Source organism: Acartia tonsa, chromosome 10 (assembly GCF_053477335.1).
Source record: "Acartia tonsa isolate MP-2025a chromosome 10, ASM5347733v1, whole genome shotgun sequence".
Lineage (NCBI taxonomy): Eukaryota > Metazoa > Arthropoda > Copepoda > Calanoida > Acartiidae > Acartia > Acartia tonsa.
The window spans coordinates 32,550,978-32,563,678 of NC_137269.1; the positions used below are offsets into that span (position 1 = coordinate 32,550,978).

The window sequence follows — 12,701 nt, forward strand, 5'->3', positions numbered from 1 at the left end:
CTGTGCATGGTAACGAGTTGCGCCTGTTTTGGGCCAAGGCATTCCCCCCACTCTAACTATTTACGTCGCGCATCTGACATAGTAGCAGTGGGAACCATTTTTAACGTCTTTAGTTATGACGCGGTGTCGGACCGAGATTCGAACCTAACACCTTCCCGACGACGAGCGGATGCGCTACGTGTTGAGCCACGGTCGCGGGTATTCCTTTATATAATACATTTTAATTAAATGTATGAAATAAATTTGTGAACAATTTGCTAACATGAGGTTTTAATGGTTTCTATTGACTATATGCTTCTGTAAAAATCATAGGTACGGTTATTTGACACAAGTTTTAACAGGGCAAAAGATTGTGAAAGAGGTGCAAACAGTTTTGGGACCAATTTTGTAGCTCATTTAACCCATTAGTGCCGAGCGCCACTTTTATGGGCCGATCGAGCTGTAAGTTTCAGGGAAGCTTTATAATGGTCAAAACGGAATTCGTATTTTTTTGTTTTGCTCTAGTGGCGTGCACAGGAAAGTTGCAAAAAAACCCGGTTCGGCTTGGCCATAAATACCAACCAGGCATTAACACCCGTTTTTGGTGCTTTCCCCCAGTTTTAAAACCCGGTTGACCTGTATAAACCCGGTTATTTTGACCAAAAATCGAAAAATGTAATTTTTGAACGCCAAAAGTGAGATGAACACTTTTTAGAACTTTGATACGATCCGTAATTGAAAACTACACAACCTCATGTAATCTAAAGAGCTACAAGTATAATACGAAGCGATTTATTTCAAATTTCGTGTTTAGCCGGCGATTTCGGGTAAAAAAACCCTGTTTTGTTGTTGTTGTCAAAAAAGATCTATTAGTGAAACCGGGCGTAAAAAAACGATAAAAAAATCATATAAAAAATAATAATTTAAATAAAACGAATTCACAAATAGATGTACTTGTCAATAAACATTAGATTTCACGAAAAAAATCAGCGACTTTACTATAAAAACAAAAAAGTTAGATGGGGTATTTTGAATTGTCATGATTTTCAAACTTTGTTGATCTATACCAGCAAACGGAAGTAAGCTAAACTGCCTGCTCCAGGGGGAAATGAAAGCCAGGGTAGTAGAGGGGGAATTCATACTGAGAATGATGCAATTATGAAGCCGGAAACCGGTTTTTTTTCCATTTTCTGGCACCGGGTTTTAAAACCCGGTTCGGCACTAATGGGTTAATCAAAGATCTAGTCATAAACAATTACCTTATCTCACAGAACAGAGAGGAATAAAATGTATAGTTGCTACGCTCCAAATAAAAATGTTCTCGTATAGGAGGAGATCCTAAGTCTAATATATCAAGAGACAATATTATAGGTTGGAGAGGGAGGGGGTGGGGTTTTGGAGGGATGGATAAAGAAGTTGGATTATAACTCTGCGTTATGTTTTAGGAGTGGCTTCGCCCCTACCTCCAATTTTTTCTTATTTAATAAAAATAAAAGAAGGGGGAATTTTATATTTGTGATTATATCGTTTAGGCGGGTAACGGCTCCCCTTCTGTCCGCAAAATCGCATAAAATGATAGGTCCAGCTGTTTACAAGATCTTACTGGACAAACATACAAACATATTGTTTTATTTTATATGTAGGATAATGGATTATAATATGATGTGTTTATTATTAGATGTTTGTATTTTGATTTTTTATTTCATTTAAATTAAGCCAAAAGAAAAGTAATAACCAAATTGAAATATCATTTAAACACCAACAATTCCATTTATGTGCTATACTATTGTTAAAAAAGAGAAGCAAATATTTTACCAATTATTTTGCTCAGTAAGAGCTTTCGACAATTTGTACGAAATAAGCACAAAAAATATATGTTTAGTGAAAAAGGTAATTGTGTTTTTAAGAAATTAATAAAATATAACTTTGTTTATTATATTTTATTATTTTAGATTACAGTTCCTACTTTCCCTTGGCTGCTCGCATTTGTACTTCCTTTTTATTTTAATCCCCCTACCCATTTAAATGACAAATTGTTCAACAAAAACAACAATTTTTTTTTTTAAATTCCTATATTTTCTTTAATTTCCAAATATTATTCTAACAAATTAAATTAAATCTTTCTCCTGTAATAAAATAATTAAATACCTATAAAAAAATGTTTTTTGCTTTTATTTTTTTTGTGTTACATTGTATAAATAAGGTGATAATCCCCTCTACCCATCCCTTTTGTTGAAATGAACCACCGCTATTTCCCCCCCTCAACCTATATCCACACATTTCCCCCCCTTGTCTTAGAAAATTGACCGCCAAAACTGGAACCATGTGCAATGGGGGGACATGTGGTCACCCCTTTATCCCGCCCACTTTCACAGCCCCCCTGTCATTTTCCCCCTATCCCCAGCCCATTTTAATGATTATAGTGTATAATTTTCTTGAAATATACACCTTTAACTATCCATACAAAAACTGGTTTTCCAATTGAAGTTTATGAATAGCGGTAGTTTTAGTTGACTCCTCAGCAGAGAAGCATATTTGTATCAGTATAACACCAATACATCACATTATAATGACTACTAGGTAGAATTTTAGTGATTTATTTATTAGTGATAATTTATATTCCATTTGGATAATCAAAAGTTTTTGTTCTATTGAATTAATATTTTAATTAGATGAAATTTTATTTAAGTACTGCAAGGATATTTTGTATTGTTCTGAGTTAATTTCAGCAGTCTTAGTTACAATTAAATGGCTTTAAATACAAATAAATTTAATTATTTTTCTTGGGGTTAATCGATATTTTATGTTTAGGATCACATCAACTGTTCAGTCAGGTCTTCCAAGAAGAAAAGGTACGTGTTTATTCCTTTTCAAGTGTTTTTATATAATGGATTTATAAATGTGAATATTAAGTGAATTTATCTAGTTACTTTTAACTTGTAAAATTTACTAAATTAATTTATAGTTGCCGCCGGACCAATTGCCAAGCCTGGACTTAAAAGTACAACTGGTACAATGGGTAGAGCCCCGCTCAAATCTTTGCAACAGAATGCTAAGAAAACTTCAGGTTAAAATTGTTTATTTTATTTATTAGGTAAATTTTAAAATACAGTTTTGTACTTTATACTGTTTCTGGTTACTACCTGCATGAATTTTACAAATTAAAGAAATTTTAAAAATGCAGAAATAAATTTTACGAATGATCGAAAAAATAATTCTCAAAAGAAATATTATTGGTCTGGGGATTTATCACTTAACTTATTTGAACTCAAACTGCATGCAGTCTTTTGAAATATGAGAATTGCTTACTAAAAAACTTGCCAATTAATGGTATTTTTCAAAAATAGCTTTGCTTCAATTTATATATTTACGTGGAATATGAATCATTCTTAAGTTTTTTTTCTTCTAAAATTTTATACTAATTCAGATTCTAGCAAGGCCAGGAAGACCCGTACCGCGGCCAGAAGGTTGATCAAGACCCCCTCCAACGATGAGATCGAGTGCATGGACCTGGATAGATTAGATATTGCAGAAATTTCACACAAGGTATATTTTACGTTGGTCTTTTTGATGAGGTTTGGTGATTATAATTTTAGTTTTGCAGACTTTTGAAGGTTGGCTAAAACTAGAATATCTTTATAAAATACAAAATTGATTATGTCTTAATATGTTGGGTTAAGATAGTGGCAAAAGAAAAAATACTACTTTTACCCTGAAATTAGTTAACTAATAAAACCCTAAGTATATTTTATAAAGTAGTAAGTGTTTGTCTAAAGCTCATATCCAGTCCTCATGAGTTGTACTTTAAAATTGTTTTTTATTGTAATATGAAAAAATATCATTTTCTTGTATTCATTCGTATCCGGTAAATAAGAACCGGTTCTCATCCATACGAAAAAACTATGTCTAGCATCTTATTATATCCAGCTTTTTACGAATATGAAAATGTACAATTATAAGATTAAAACTAGTATTTTTTAGCCCGTGCCTACGGCACCTAGGGGCTAAAAAACTGGTTCCTGCGGAAAGCGGAAAGCTGTTTATAATACGATGCGAGAAATAACTATTAACATTTAATGTTTGGTTCAATTTTATTTAATTTTTAGGAAGAGGTTGAGAGAAGGTACCTGGACCAAAGATTACCTCTGCCCTCCGGGGTTAAAAACATTGACGACGAAGAAAATCCTCAGCTAGCCGCTGATTATGCTCATGTAAGTTTAAAATTATGTTAATAGATATTAAATTCATTGTATCAATGTCGGTTTTCCGCAGTTAAACTTTGATTGCATATTAATAATTAGAGCCTAAGGCAAGATAAACTTCCAATATGTTGTGTTACAGGATTAGTTCTATATAAAATCTGCTTATTTGTTAGGGGGATATTTTATTTCATAGGGGTTTCGTCCCAAGGTTTGCTGGGGTTTCTCCAAAACTGGGGGGTCAGATTTTAAAAAAAAATAACCACTACAGGACCGGAAGGTTTATTACCTGAAAAGTAGACTCCAATCTGTTCAGTGGTTACAGATATTTTAAGATTCAGACAGACCTCGTTCTACTTTTTTTTTAGATTATTGGACCAATTACCCAAAGATACAATTTTGAAATGGTTATATTATCTAGGAAATGTACCTGTATCTAAAAGAAAAGGAAGGCCAGTACACTGTACCCAGCAACTACCTGGTTGGCACCAGAACTACTGGCAAGATGAGAACAGTCTTGCTGGACTGGCTGGTTGATGTCCAGCAGCAATTCAAACTTTTACCTGAAACACTGTACCTAACTATTTCTATTATAGACAGGTTAGCTATTTATTTATTTAACAATAGCGACTTTGCTCCTAACCTCTAGAGGTTTCTTACTCAAAGGGTCAAAGAGGGGACTGAACAAATAGCTTTAAGCAATCTCAATATTTATTCTGAAAATAACATAGCCTAAAACCAACTAGGCACTTACCAAAGTTCACCTAAAATAAAGAAGCTAATCGCTATTAGTAGAGATCTTCAGACAAAAAAATTAACTCTTATGTATTTTAATTTTCTCTGAAGCCTCTTTCTCTTGACTAGCTTTATAATTTAAAAAAAGATATTTTCGGCAATCTAGCTTAAAATGAATTATTAAATTAATATACCTTTAATTTATTTAGATTTTTGAGTAAAGATGGAATGCACATTCCCCGTGTGAAACTTCAATTAGTTGGTGTCACTGCTATGCTTATTGCTTCTAAGGTAAATTTTCTTTGTTCTTTATTTATCTTAAATTTTTAATTAAAATTTGAAGTTATTAAAGTTTTATATATGCGAAAGAATTTTCTATTTTTTCCCCCTCGTTGCTGAGTATACCAAAAATAAGTTGCTTTCAATTTCCCCCCCCCAAAAAAATTGAGATTATGCTGTACTCTAATTATACAGTGAAACTTGTAGCTGGCTAAAATAACTCTCTCATCATACTAAATGAACTGGCTAATAAATTATGTCTATTGAGGGGGGGGGGGGTAGGGGGGGTAATTCTCCTCAATTTAGGTTCTTATCACAATTTAAACGTATGTTTAAAATTAATACATTTTTTAAAATTAAACATACAATTATAAGTATTCTGGTACAATTCTTTTTATATAAATCTTTATCTACCTATTCTATTCATGGAACTTATCCTTTGTAAATTCAACAGTACTTTCTTAATCTAACTTCAATTTATATGTTTAGATTGAAGAGATCTATGCTCCTGAGTTGAATGATTTTGTATATATTACTGACGACGCTTACTCAGCTGCTGAAGTTAGACAGATGGAGCTTAGAATTATTAAGGTAAAGTTTAATTAGTCCTGTTATGACTTTCACTATTATTTGAAATGTTATTTTTTTATCCAGAGGCCTGCATATGGTACCCACCACTTAGCCTTTACCAATAAATAAAATATTTTTTTAAGATTAGGAAACTCTTATGGGGGTTTTTGTTTGGGGCATACAATTGTAAAATTAACTACCCAATCATTTGCCCTCCAAATAATATTTAAGATTTATTTTACCTGTTGGTTATACTTTATACCTGGCAGGATGCACCTTCTTGTGGTTCCAGTACTTTACACCCTTCGTGCACCCTACAGATTATATTCTTTTGAAAATAAAGGGACTATTTGCTTTTAGATTACTTAAAATTACTTTTTTTTCTTTTAGATAAATTAGAATTTTAAAACTCTTAATTTATTTTTTAATTTTTATTTACTTGCACATACTATTTATTAATTTTATTTAGGCTTTAAAATTTAACCTGGGTGATCCTCTGGCGCTGAATTTCCTGAGGAGATACAGTAAGGCTGGTGATGTAGATGTTAACCAACATGCTCTCGCTAAATATGTTTTGGAGGTAATATTGTTTTCATAAATAATTTTTTGCTCAAACTGTTTTAAAAAGAAATTTTTGACACCTACTTAATAAATATATCAATTTTCACTCTAAGCTATTCTATAGACTATGCTCCATACAACAAACTATCCGAAAGATTGAAAAAAAAATTAATAATTTATGAACACCTGCTCTAATTCACTTGTCAGTTTGTCCATTCTCAATTCTGTATGAGATGGTTAAATTCTAATGTATTAATTTTTTAAAACCCTTCCTTTCTAGTGCATCATGTTGGACTACACCTTGGTTGGTATGTCCGGCTCTCTGGCAGCTGCCTCCAGCCTGTACCTGGCACTCAGACTCCTGGAGGAGGATGGACAACTTGTTGTGTGGACTCCTTCCCTTGTTCATTATACCGGTTATCAGCTTGATCAAGTCATGGGAAAGGTAAACTAATTAATTTTAAATTTAACAAAATGTTTAAAGCTCTAACTATCTTCTTTAATTTAAAATGATGAAAATAATCTGTTCCTAAACTATGAAATCTTTTAATTTAACACCAATTTTAATCAAAATTTTCTTTCATTTCTTATTGGTCAATAGTCTATTGAATTTAGTAACTTTTTACTGTATTATTAAACCGGGATTAAATAATATGTATTTCAGGCTGAGGCTGTGACCAAGGCTCTACAGAAGATGCACTGTGGCCAGTTCTCGGCAGTCAAGAACAAGTTCTCTAGCAAATCCATGCTCCAGATTGCTACCAACCCAATCATTAATGAGAGAATAAACCTGTTTTTATGAAATTATTAAAAAAAACTTTGACTTAAATTTTCAAACAGAATATTATAAATATTAATCCTGGTCAAATTTCTGTTTGGAAGTTTAATAAAAAATAGCTTAGCTGAAAATTTAAGGATTATATTTAAATGCATTTATGTACTTTAATTTCACGCCAAATTATTAGGATAGATTTATGACTAAATTTAATTATAATCCAGATAAAAAAAACTTTATGAAGACTTTGTTAAATATTTGTATATGACTATGTTAATAAAGATTGTTAACTTTATATTTTGTTTATTTTCTTTTACTTTTTGATAAACTTAAGACTCATTTTATAAAACTGCCGATAGGATTAGTTGAGTAACAACTCGGCCATATAATTGGTAAACATGTGTACAGATGTGGATATATTTTTTTTCATCTCATTCGCATAATTAGTCTGTTAAATATTATTAAGTTTCTCAAGACGGTTTTTTTAAAGACTAAGATTTTCTTGGGTTTAATATTTTTATGAGCCTTCTTAATGAGAAAAATATATATAAATCAACTATAATTATGAATAGTTAAATTTCTTAAGATAGCTTAAAGTTCGCTTATTAGATATTATATCGCCACTCTGATCATGTATGATACAAATTATATGAATTCATATTTTTATCATCTCTTTACTCCTCAATATTTTATTTCAAAATAGAATTCAATTTCTCGTATTCATTCGGTGGATAGGACCGGTTCTCATCCATACGAAAAAAACTATGTCTAGCATCGTATTATATCCAGCTTTCTATGAATATAAAAATGTACAATCATAAGGTTAAAACCAGTTAATTTAGCCCGTGCCTTCTAAAATCCAATGTTGACAGACAGATGGACAAAAAGAAGTATAAAGTAAATTCGCTGCTTATCTTCAATTTCATCAATCCCCTATCATGATACACAAAATACTCCTTATGTAGATTACAATTAGCGGTTGAAACGTTTCAACATTCAACTCTGATATAACCTGAATATTTAATTTTAGATGCTGTAAGAAAATTGTTTACAGACGTAGGCTTGTGTGCCCTTCTTCCTGCTAATTTGAATATTTGTAATGCAAAATAGTATGATGTTTTTCTGTCCGTCTGAAGCCAGAGATATTGATAACTCCTGAAACGATAAGATTTTGCAACTTAGGAAATATACCTATGGTGGTCTTAAGATATTTTTAGGAGGTATCGACTACTTCCATTCCAAAAAGTTCCCTGTTATTTTCAAATTAAAAAAAAATTATCTCCCCTTCACCTGTAGGGTTGCCCCTATGGGCTAGTGACAAAGCCACTAGTTATCAAACATGATTGAATGTTATAATAATCATAGAGTTTATTATGTATTTATGAAAAAATATTAGTATATTAAATCAAATTGATTATTTTTAAATACGATTATTGTCTCAACCATGACACTTTGGTTGAGTATGACTTCCGAATTAGCGGGAAGTTCTCGAGATCTGTTGGCGAACATACAAACCCCCAATACCAGGAACCATCAAGTTTCAACAGCAGGTTTGATTATAGATTTATTGATGAAATTATTTCAAAGTCCTGAAATTACAAAATCAATTAATTCATAATTCCAGTTATTTATAACCACGTAATCTTAATTGCTTTTTAAAAATCATTTTCTCTACGGTTAAGAATCTTTGGAAACTTTGGCTTTAAAGGAAAATTATTTGGTTTAATAAATCATTGTTAAATGCAAAACTAAAGGCACATAAAAAATTACTAAATCATATATTAATCATAATTAAGTTTCATGCTTAGCTGGCTAAAGCCTTTTAAACTAAATATAATCGTCCTATACACCATTCTTCTTAATAAAATTAACAAATTCTACCTGAAGTTCTTATGGTTTCAAATCCCTGGTATACTAGGGTTGTTCACGCACTATGAGACCAATGATAGGCCCAATTTTGTTCTCCGAAATCTTCACACACTCATATCTCATTCAAAAGTAAGAAACGTGGCGCATCAACATATAAACAATCTATACCGCGTCACTTTATGAAAGGAAAGTCAAACAAGACGACATTTGCGCTTAATTTGGGATAATGATAAGGAATTAATTTCGAACTTGATAAACACAAAGCTTCCTCGAAAAGAGGTTAAGACAATTATTTAAGTCCAAATGTTTTAATTTGGATTGACAGAGTATCTTATAAAATAGTACTTAAATTAAGTATTCGGTGCTTTCACATAAAATGCTTGTTTAACACATTATTCCTCCCCCCTTTTTAGTAGAGAATCTACTCTATAATTTGAAATGTCTGTCTGTGCATATGTCTGAAACGTTTTGTGGGAAACGTGATTTTCTCGGTTCCTATAAAAGATAGAAGGCTGAAACTCAGACTGCCTTAGCAGGTTTTTGGCTATTTTAACATGTTTTACATATTTCCCCATATCTTTTTATATTTTGGTCTGATTTTTAAACTTTTTTGCGATTACAATATCAAAATATTTTTTCCATTGTTTTGCGCATCTTGTATGTAATTTACTTTAACCGTCGTCGTCATTAAAAAAAAAATAAAACAAGGTTTCGTGTTTTTTTTCTCTAATAAATCTATTCTTGATTTTAACAAATACACTTCAAATCTACTTGTCCACGATTTTTTGTGCTTCGCTACTTATGGATGTTGTCATCCTTGTTTAAATTCCTTGTTTTTTTTTCTTATGACTAGCTACTGAGTAGGGCCCTAGCCCTGTTGGGCCTAGTAGGCTCAGTGAACAAAAACCAAAAAGACAGTGAAACCTAACCCAAAGTAATAAATAAAAAAAAACGAAAAACTTCCCACCTCCCTAATTTTAAATCTGTGGGCTTAAAAAGGTACTTTAAGTGAAAGCGCAAAGTTTTCTTATATCTTTGTTTTCTTTTTATAACTTATTATTAAAGTGATGAAAATTATTTCACTCTTAACTTATTACGTACTATTCAGTGTCTTTCAAGAAAACTGTATTTTTTATAACTTTAGTTTTGCACAAAATAAATAATTATATAAAATGCTTTTTACATATATTGCTAGTGGCTACGCCCCTAGAAGGCTCTAGGGGTAATAAAGAATCCCCTTCATTATCATTTTAAGATTGAAATCGAAAAATATTTTTTTTTTATTGGAGTGCGATTTTTTATTGGGATGGTGTAGGTACCCTCCCCTAACAGTTGAATTTTTTTCTGGACCTTCACCTGAAACTTACCTGTAAAGGAGAACCATATAGGTTCAGTAGTTAGTGAGATACTTCGCTACTGACAAAAAGTTTACAACTTTATATAATAGGATATTTATGTATTTGCTTTGTTATTTAACGTTCACGTCTTATGTAATTAAAAATGCCTAATACATTACATACTAGCAGTCACACCCCACGTGACTAAGAACTGATTCTTACAAGTTGTGTTCAAATCTATCTTGAAATTCTTTCGGTTGTCGACTTCAAGTCAGCATAAGGCACCTTGAACATCGTTGTAGGATATATTTTGTGTCTTATTTTCTCTTTGGCATTTCAACTTTAGCCCGTTTTGGTTCTGCAGTGGCATATTCAAGGTTGAAAGAACCAATTTTCTTTAAAATTAAAAAAAAAAACATTTTTGTCGCAATTTTGAAAATATTTTTTTTCATCAATCTTTCATTCAAAATATACATTTTAAACACCAAAATGATCGTTTATTCATGTAAAAAGGGCCATAAATATTTTTTGATGTATGTATACTTTTAATACTTATGTTATATCATTTATATAACATTCACTTTATATTCTTGTTTTAACAATTGAAATTTATTTTGACAAAAATGGGTTAAATCATTAAATGTGTAAAAAAATTTACGTCACATGAAATTAAGTAAATTAAATTGCCCAAAATAAAAGTATTTCAGAGTGATCTTGATAAAATAATTCCTTCCTACCAAAACTGTCCACCAAAACTGTCCACCAAAACATCAGGAACGGCAAAAACGTCAAAATACCGCCTTTGGTGGGAATAACGGCAAAACGGTTCGCCAGAGGCGGTTAATGCATAATGTTGTGTCTTGAAAAGTTCAAAAAAATGAAGAAAAGGACTTTGGCTCTAAAACGACTCCTTTCCCCCCAAAAGGGGCAAAAACTACCTTTTTTAAAAAACATGCACAGGGTGTCCCAAAAGTGTGAAAATTCGTACTATAGGCACATATTATTTTTATTAGTCAAAATCTGTATATATATGACAGTTTTTAGGTAGTCACTTAGAAATAGAAGAAAATTTAAAAAAAAAATATTTTTTTTTCAATTTTTTATAAAATACAGGGTGTCCAAAAAAAATAGGAAAATATTAATCTGGTCAGAAAACACTATGGCTAAACATAATTAGACAATTAGTGGAATAGTTTGAAATAAATAGCCGATTTGGGCCAATTTTAAGCTCAACAGACGCAAAACATGCATTTACAGGGTGTCCCAAAGTGAAATTTGACAACACCCTGCAAAACTAGAGTTTTAGCCAAAATAGCATTTTGTGCGCTTTTTACATGAATAAACTATCATTTTGGTGTAAAAAATGTATAGGTTGGATGAAAGATTGATGAAAAAGTTAATTTTTAAAAATGTGAAAAAAATAGGTTTGTTACCTACCTTCATAGATAGCTAGATATCTAGACATCCAGGGACTCTAAAACTTTTTTTTGGCCATCCAGCATCCTTGAATCACCCAACGGACCAAAATATACACGGTGTTTCAAATAAAACTGCATTTTCCGGTTTTGAGAAACAACCAGAAGGAATATGAAAAAAAGGATTATAGGTCCATATTCTATGCAAAAATGATTCAGATTTACTTAACCCCTTACAGTCGGGCCCCTTGCCGCACCTTAATCAGTCAGGGGGGGGGGGGGGCGTTCAACGCCCCCCCAAATTATCTCAGTTTCTATTAGAGCTAGAGGGCTAAAAATTTTTGTGCAAGTCCCCTGTGTTATGATAAATTTCCGACCTTAAGTAAGTCAAGGTCAATTTTCGCTTCCTTCACCCTTTTATTTAACAACCTTTGTTTTTAGGTCCTTTTTTACTTTTCAAACGGCTGTAATTTTTTTTATTTTTGAAGCTAGATTAAAAATTATTTTGCAGAAAATGTTTATCTTTATGTAAATTTTATATTTGAAATATCAAAATATAATTTCAGCGGCCGCAGCTGTACTTGGCAGCTGCCAGCCGTTGCAGTCGGCGGGCAATGGGAAAATGGCGGCGGATCTTTATGAAATTTTAATACATTATGTAGACATGTAAGATAAGCTTAAGTTTGAAATTTGAAGTCTCTAAGTCCAAAATTGCGGCCACAGGAGCCTTTTAAAGATTTCTGGAGACCTGGAGGATCAGGACCTGCAGGATCATACCTAGAACCTAAAATTGACTTGAACACCTGTATTTAATATAGGGATGTACTACTAGAGGATATTTTAGTATTTTGGCAAGATAAAGTGCTTTGTTTAAGTCGAAAAAATATTTTTGCTCTTTACCTGGATGACCCTGCCAGGTATGCTGGCATCCTGTGCCCGCCAGGATGGAGATATTCAAAAAATTTCAACTCTCAGTTATGTC

At 32.0% G+C, this 12,701-nt stretch overlaps 1 protein-coding gene across 1 annotated transcript; it reads left to right on the top strand.

Moving 5' to 3' along the window:
* The first annotated feature begins 1,937 nt into the window (after positions 1–1,937).
* LOC145329924 (G2/mitotic-specific cyclin-B-like) lies at positions 1,938–7,393 on the top strand. Its single transcript, XM_080174393.1, has 11 exons — positions 1,938–2,559; positions 2,791–2,831; positions 2,945–3,046; positions 3,407–3,525; positions 4,086–4,190; positions 4,600–4,778; positions 5,123–5,204; positions 5,682–5,783; positions 6,232–6,342; positions 6,604–6,768; positions 6,988–7,393. The coding sequence occupies exons 1-11, from the start codon at positions 2,549–2,551 to the stop codon at positions 7,123–7,125; spliced, it is 1,155 nt and encodes a 384-aa protein (XP_080030519.1). The 5' UTR covers positions 1,938–2,548; the 3' UTR covers positions 7,126–7,393.
* The last annotated feature ends 5,308 nt before the right edge of the window (positions 7,394–12,701 follow it).

Excerpts from the sequence above, each read along its gene's own strand:
- LOC145329924 (XM_080174393.1), top strand. Across the intron at positions 2,832-2,944 it reads AGGTCTTCCAAGAAGAAAAG|TTGCCGCCGGACCAATTGCC; the intron begins GTACGTGTTTAT and ends ATTAATTTATAG. Across the intron at positions 3,047-3,406 it reads GAATGCTAAGAAAACTTCAG|ATTCTAGCAAGGCCAGGAAG; the intron begins GTTAAAATTGTT and ends ATACTAATTCAG.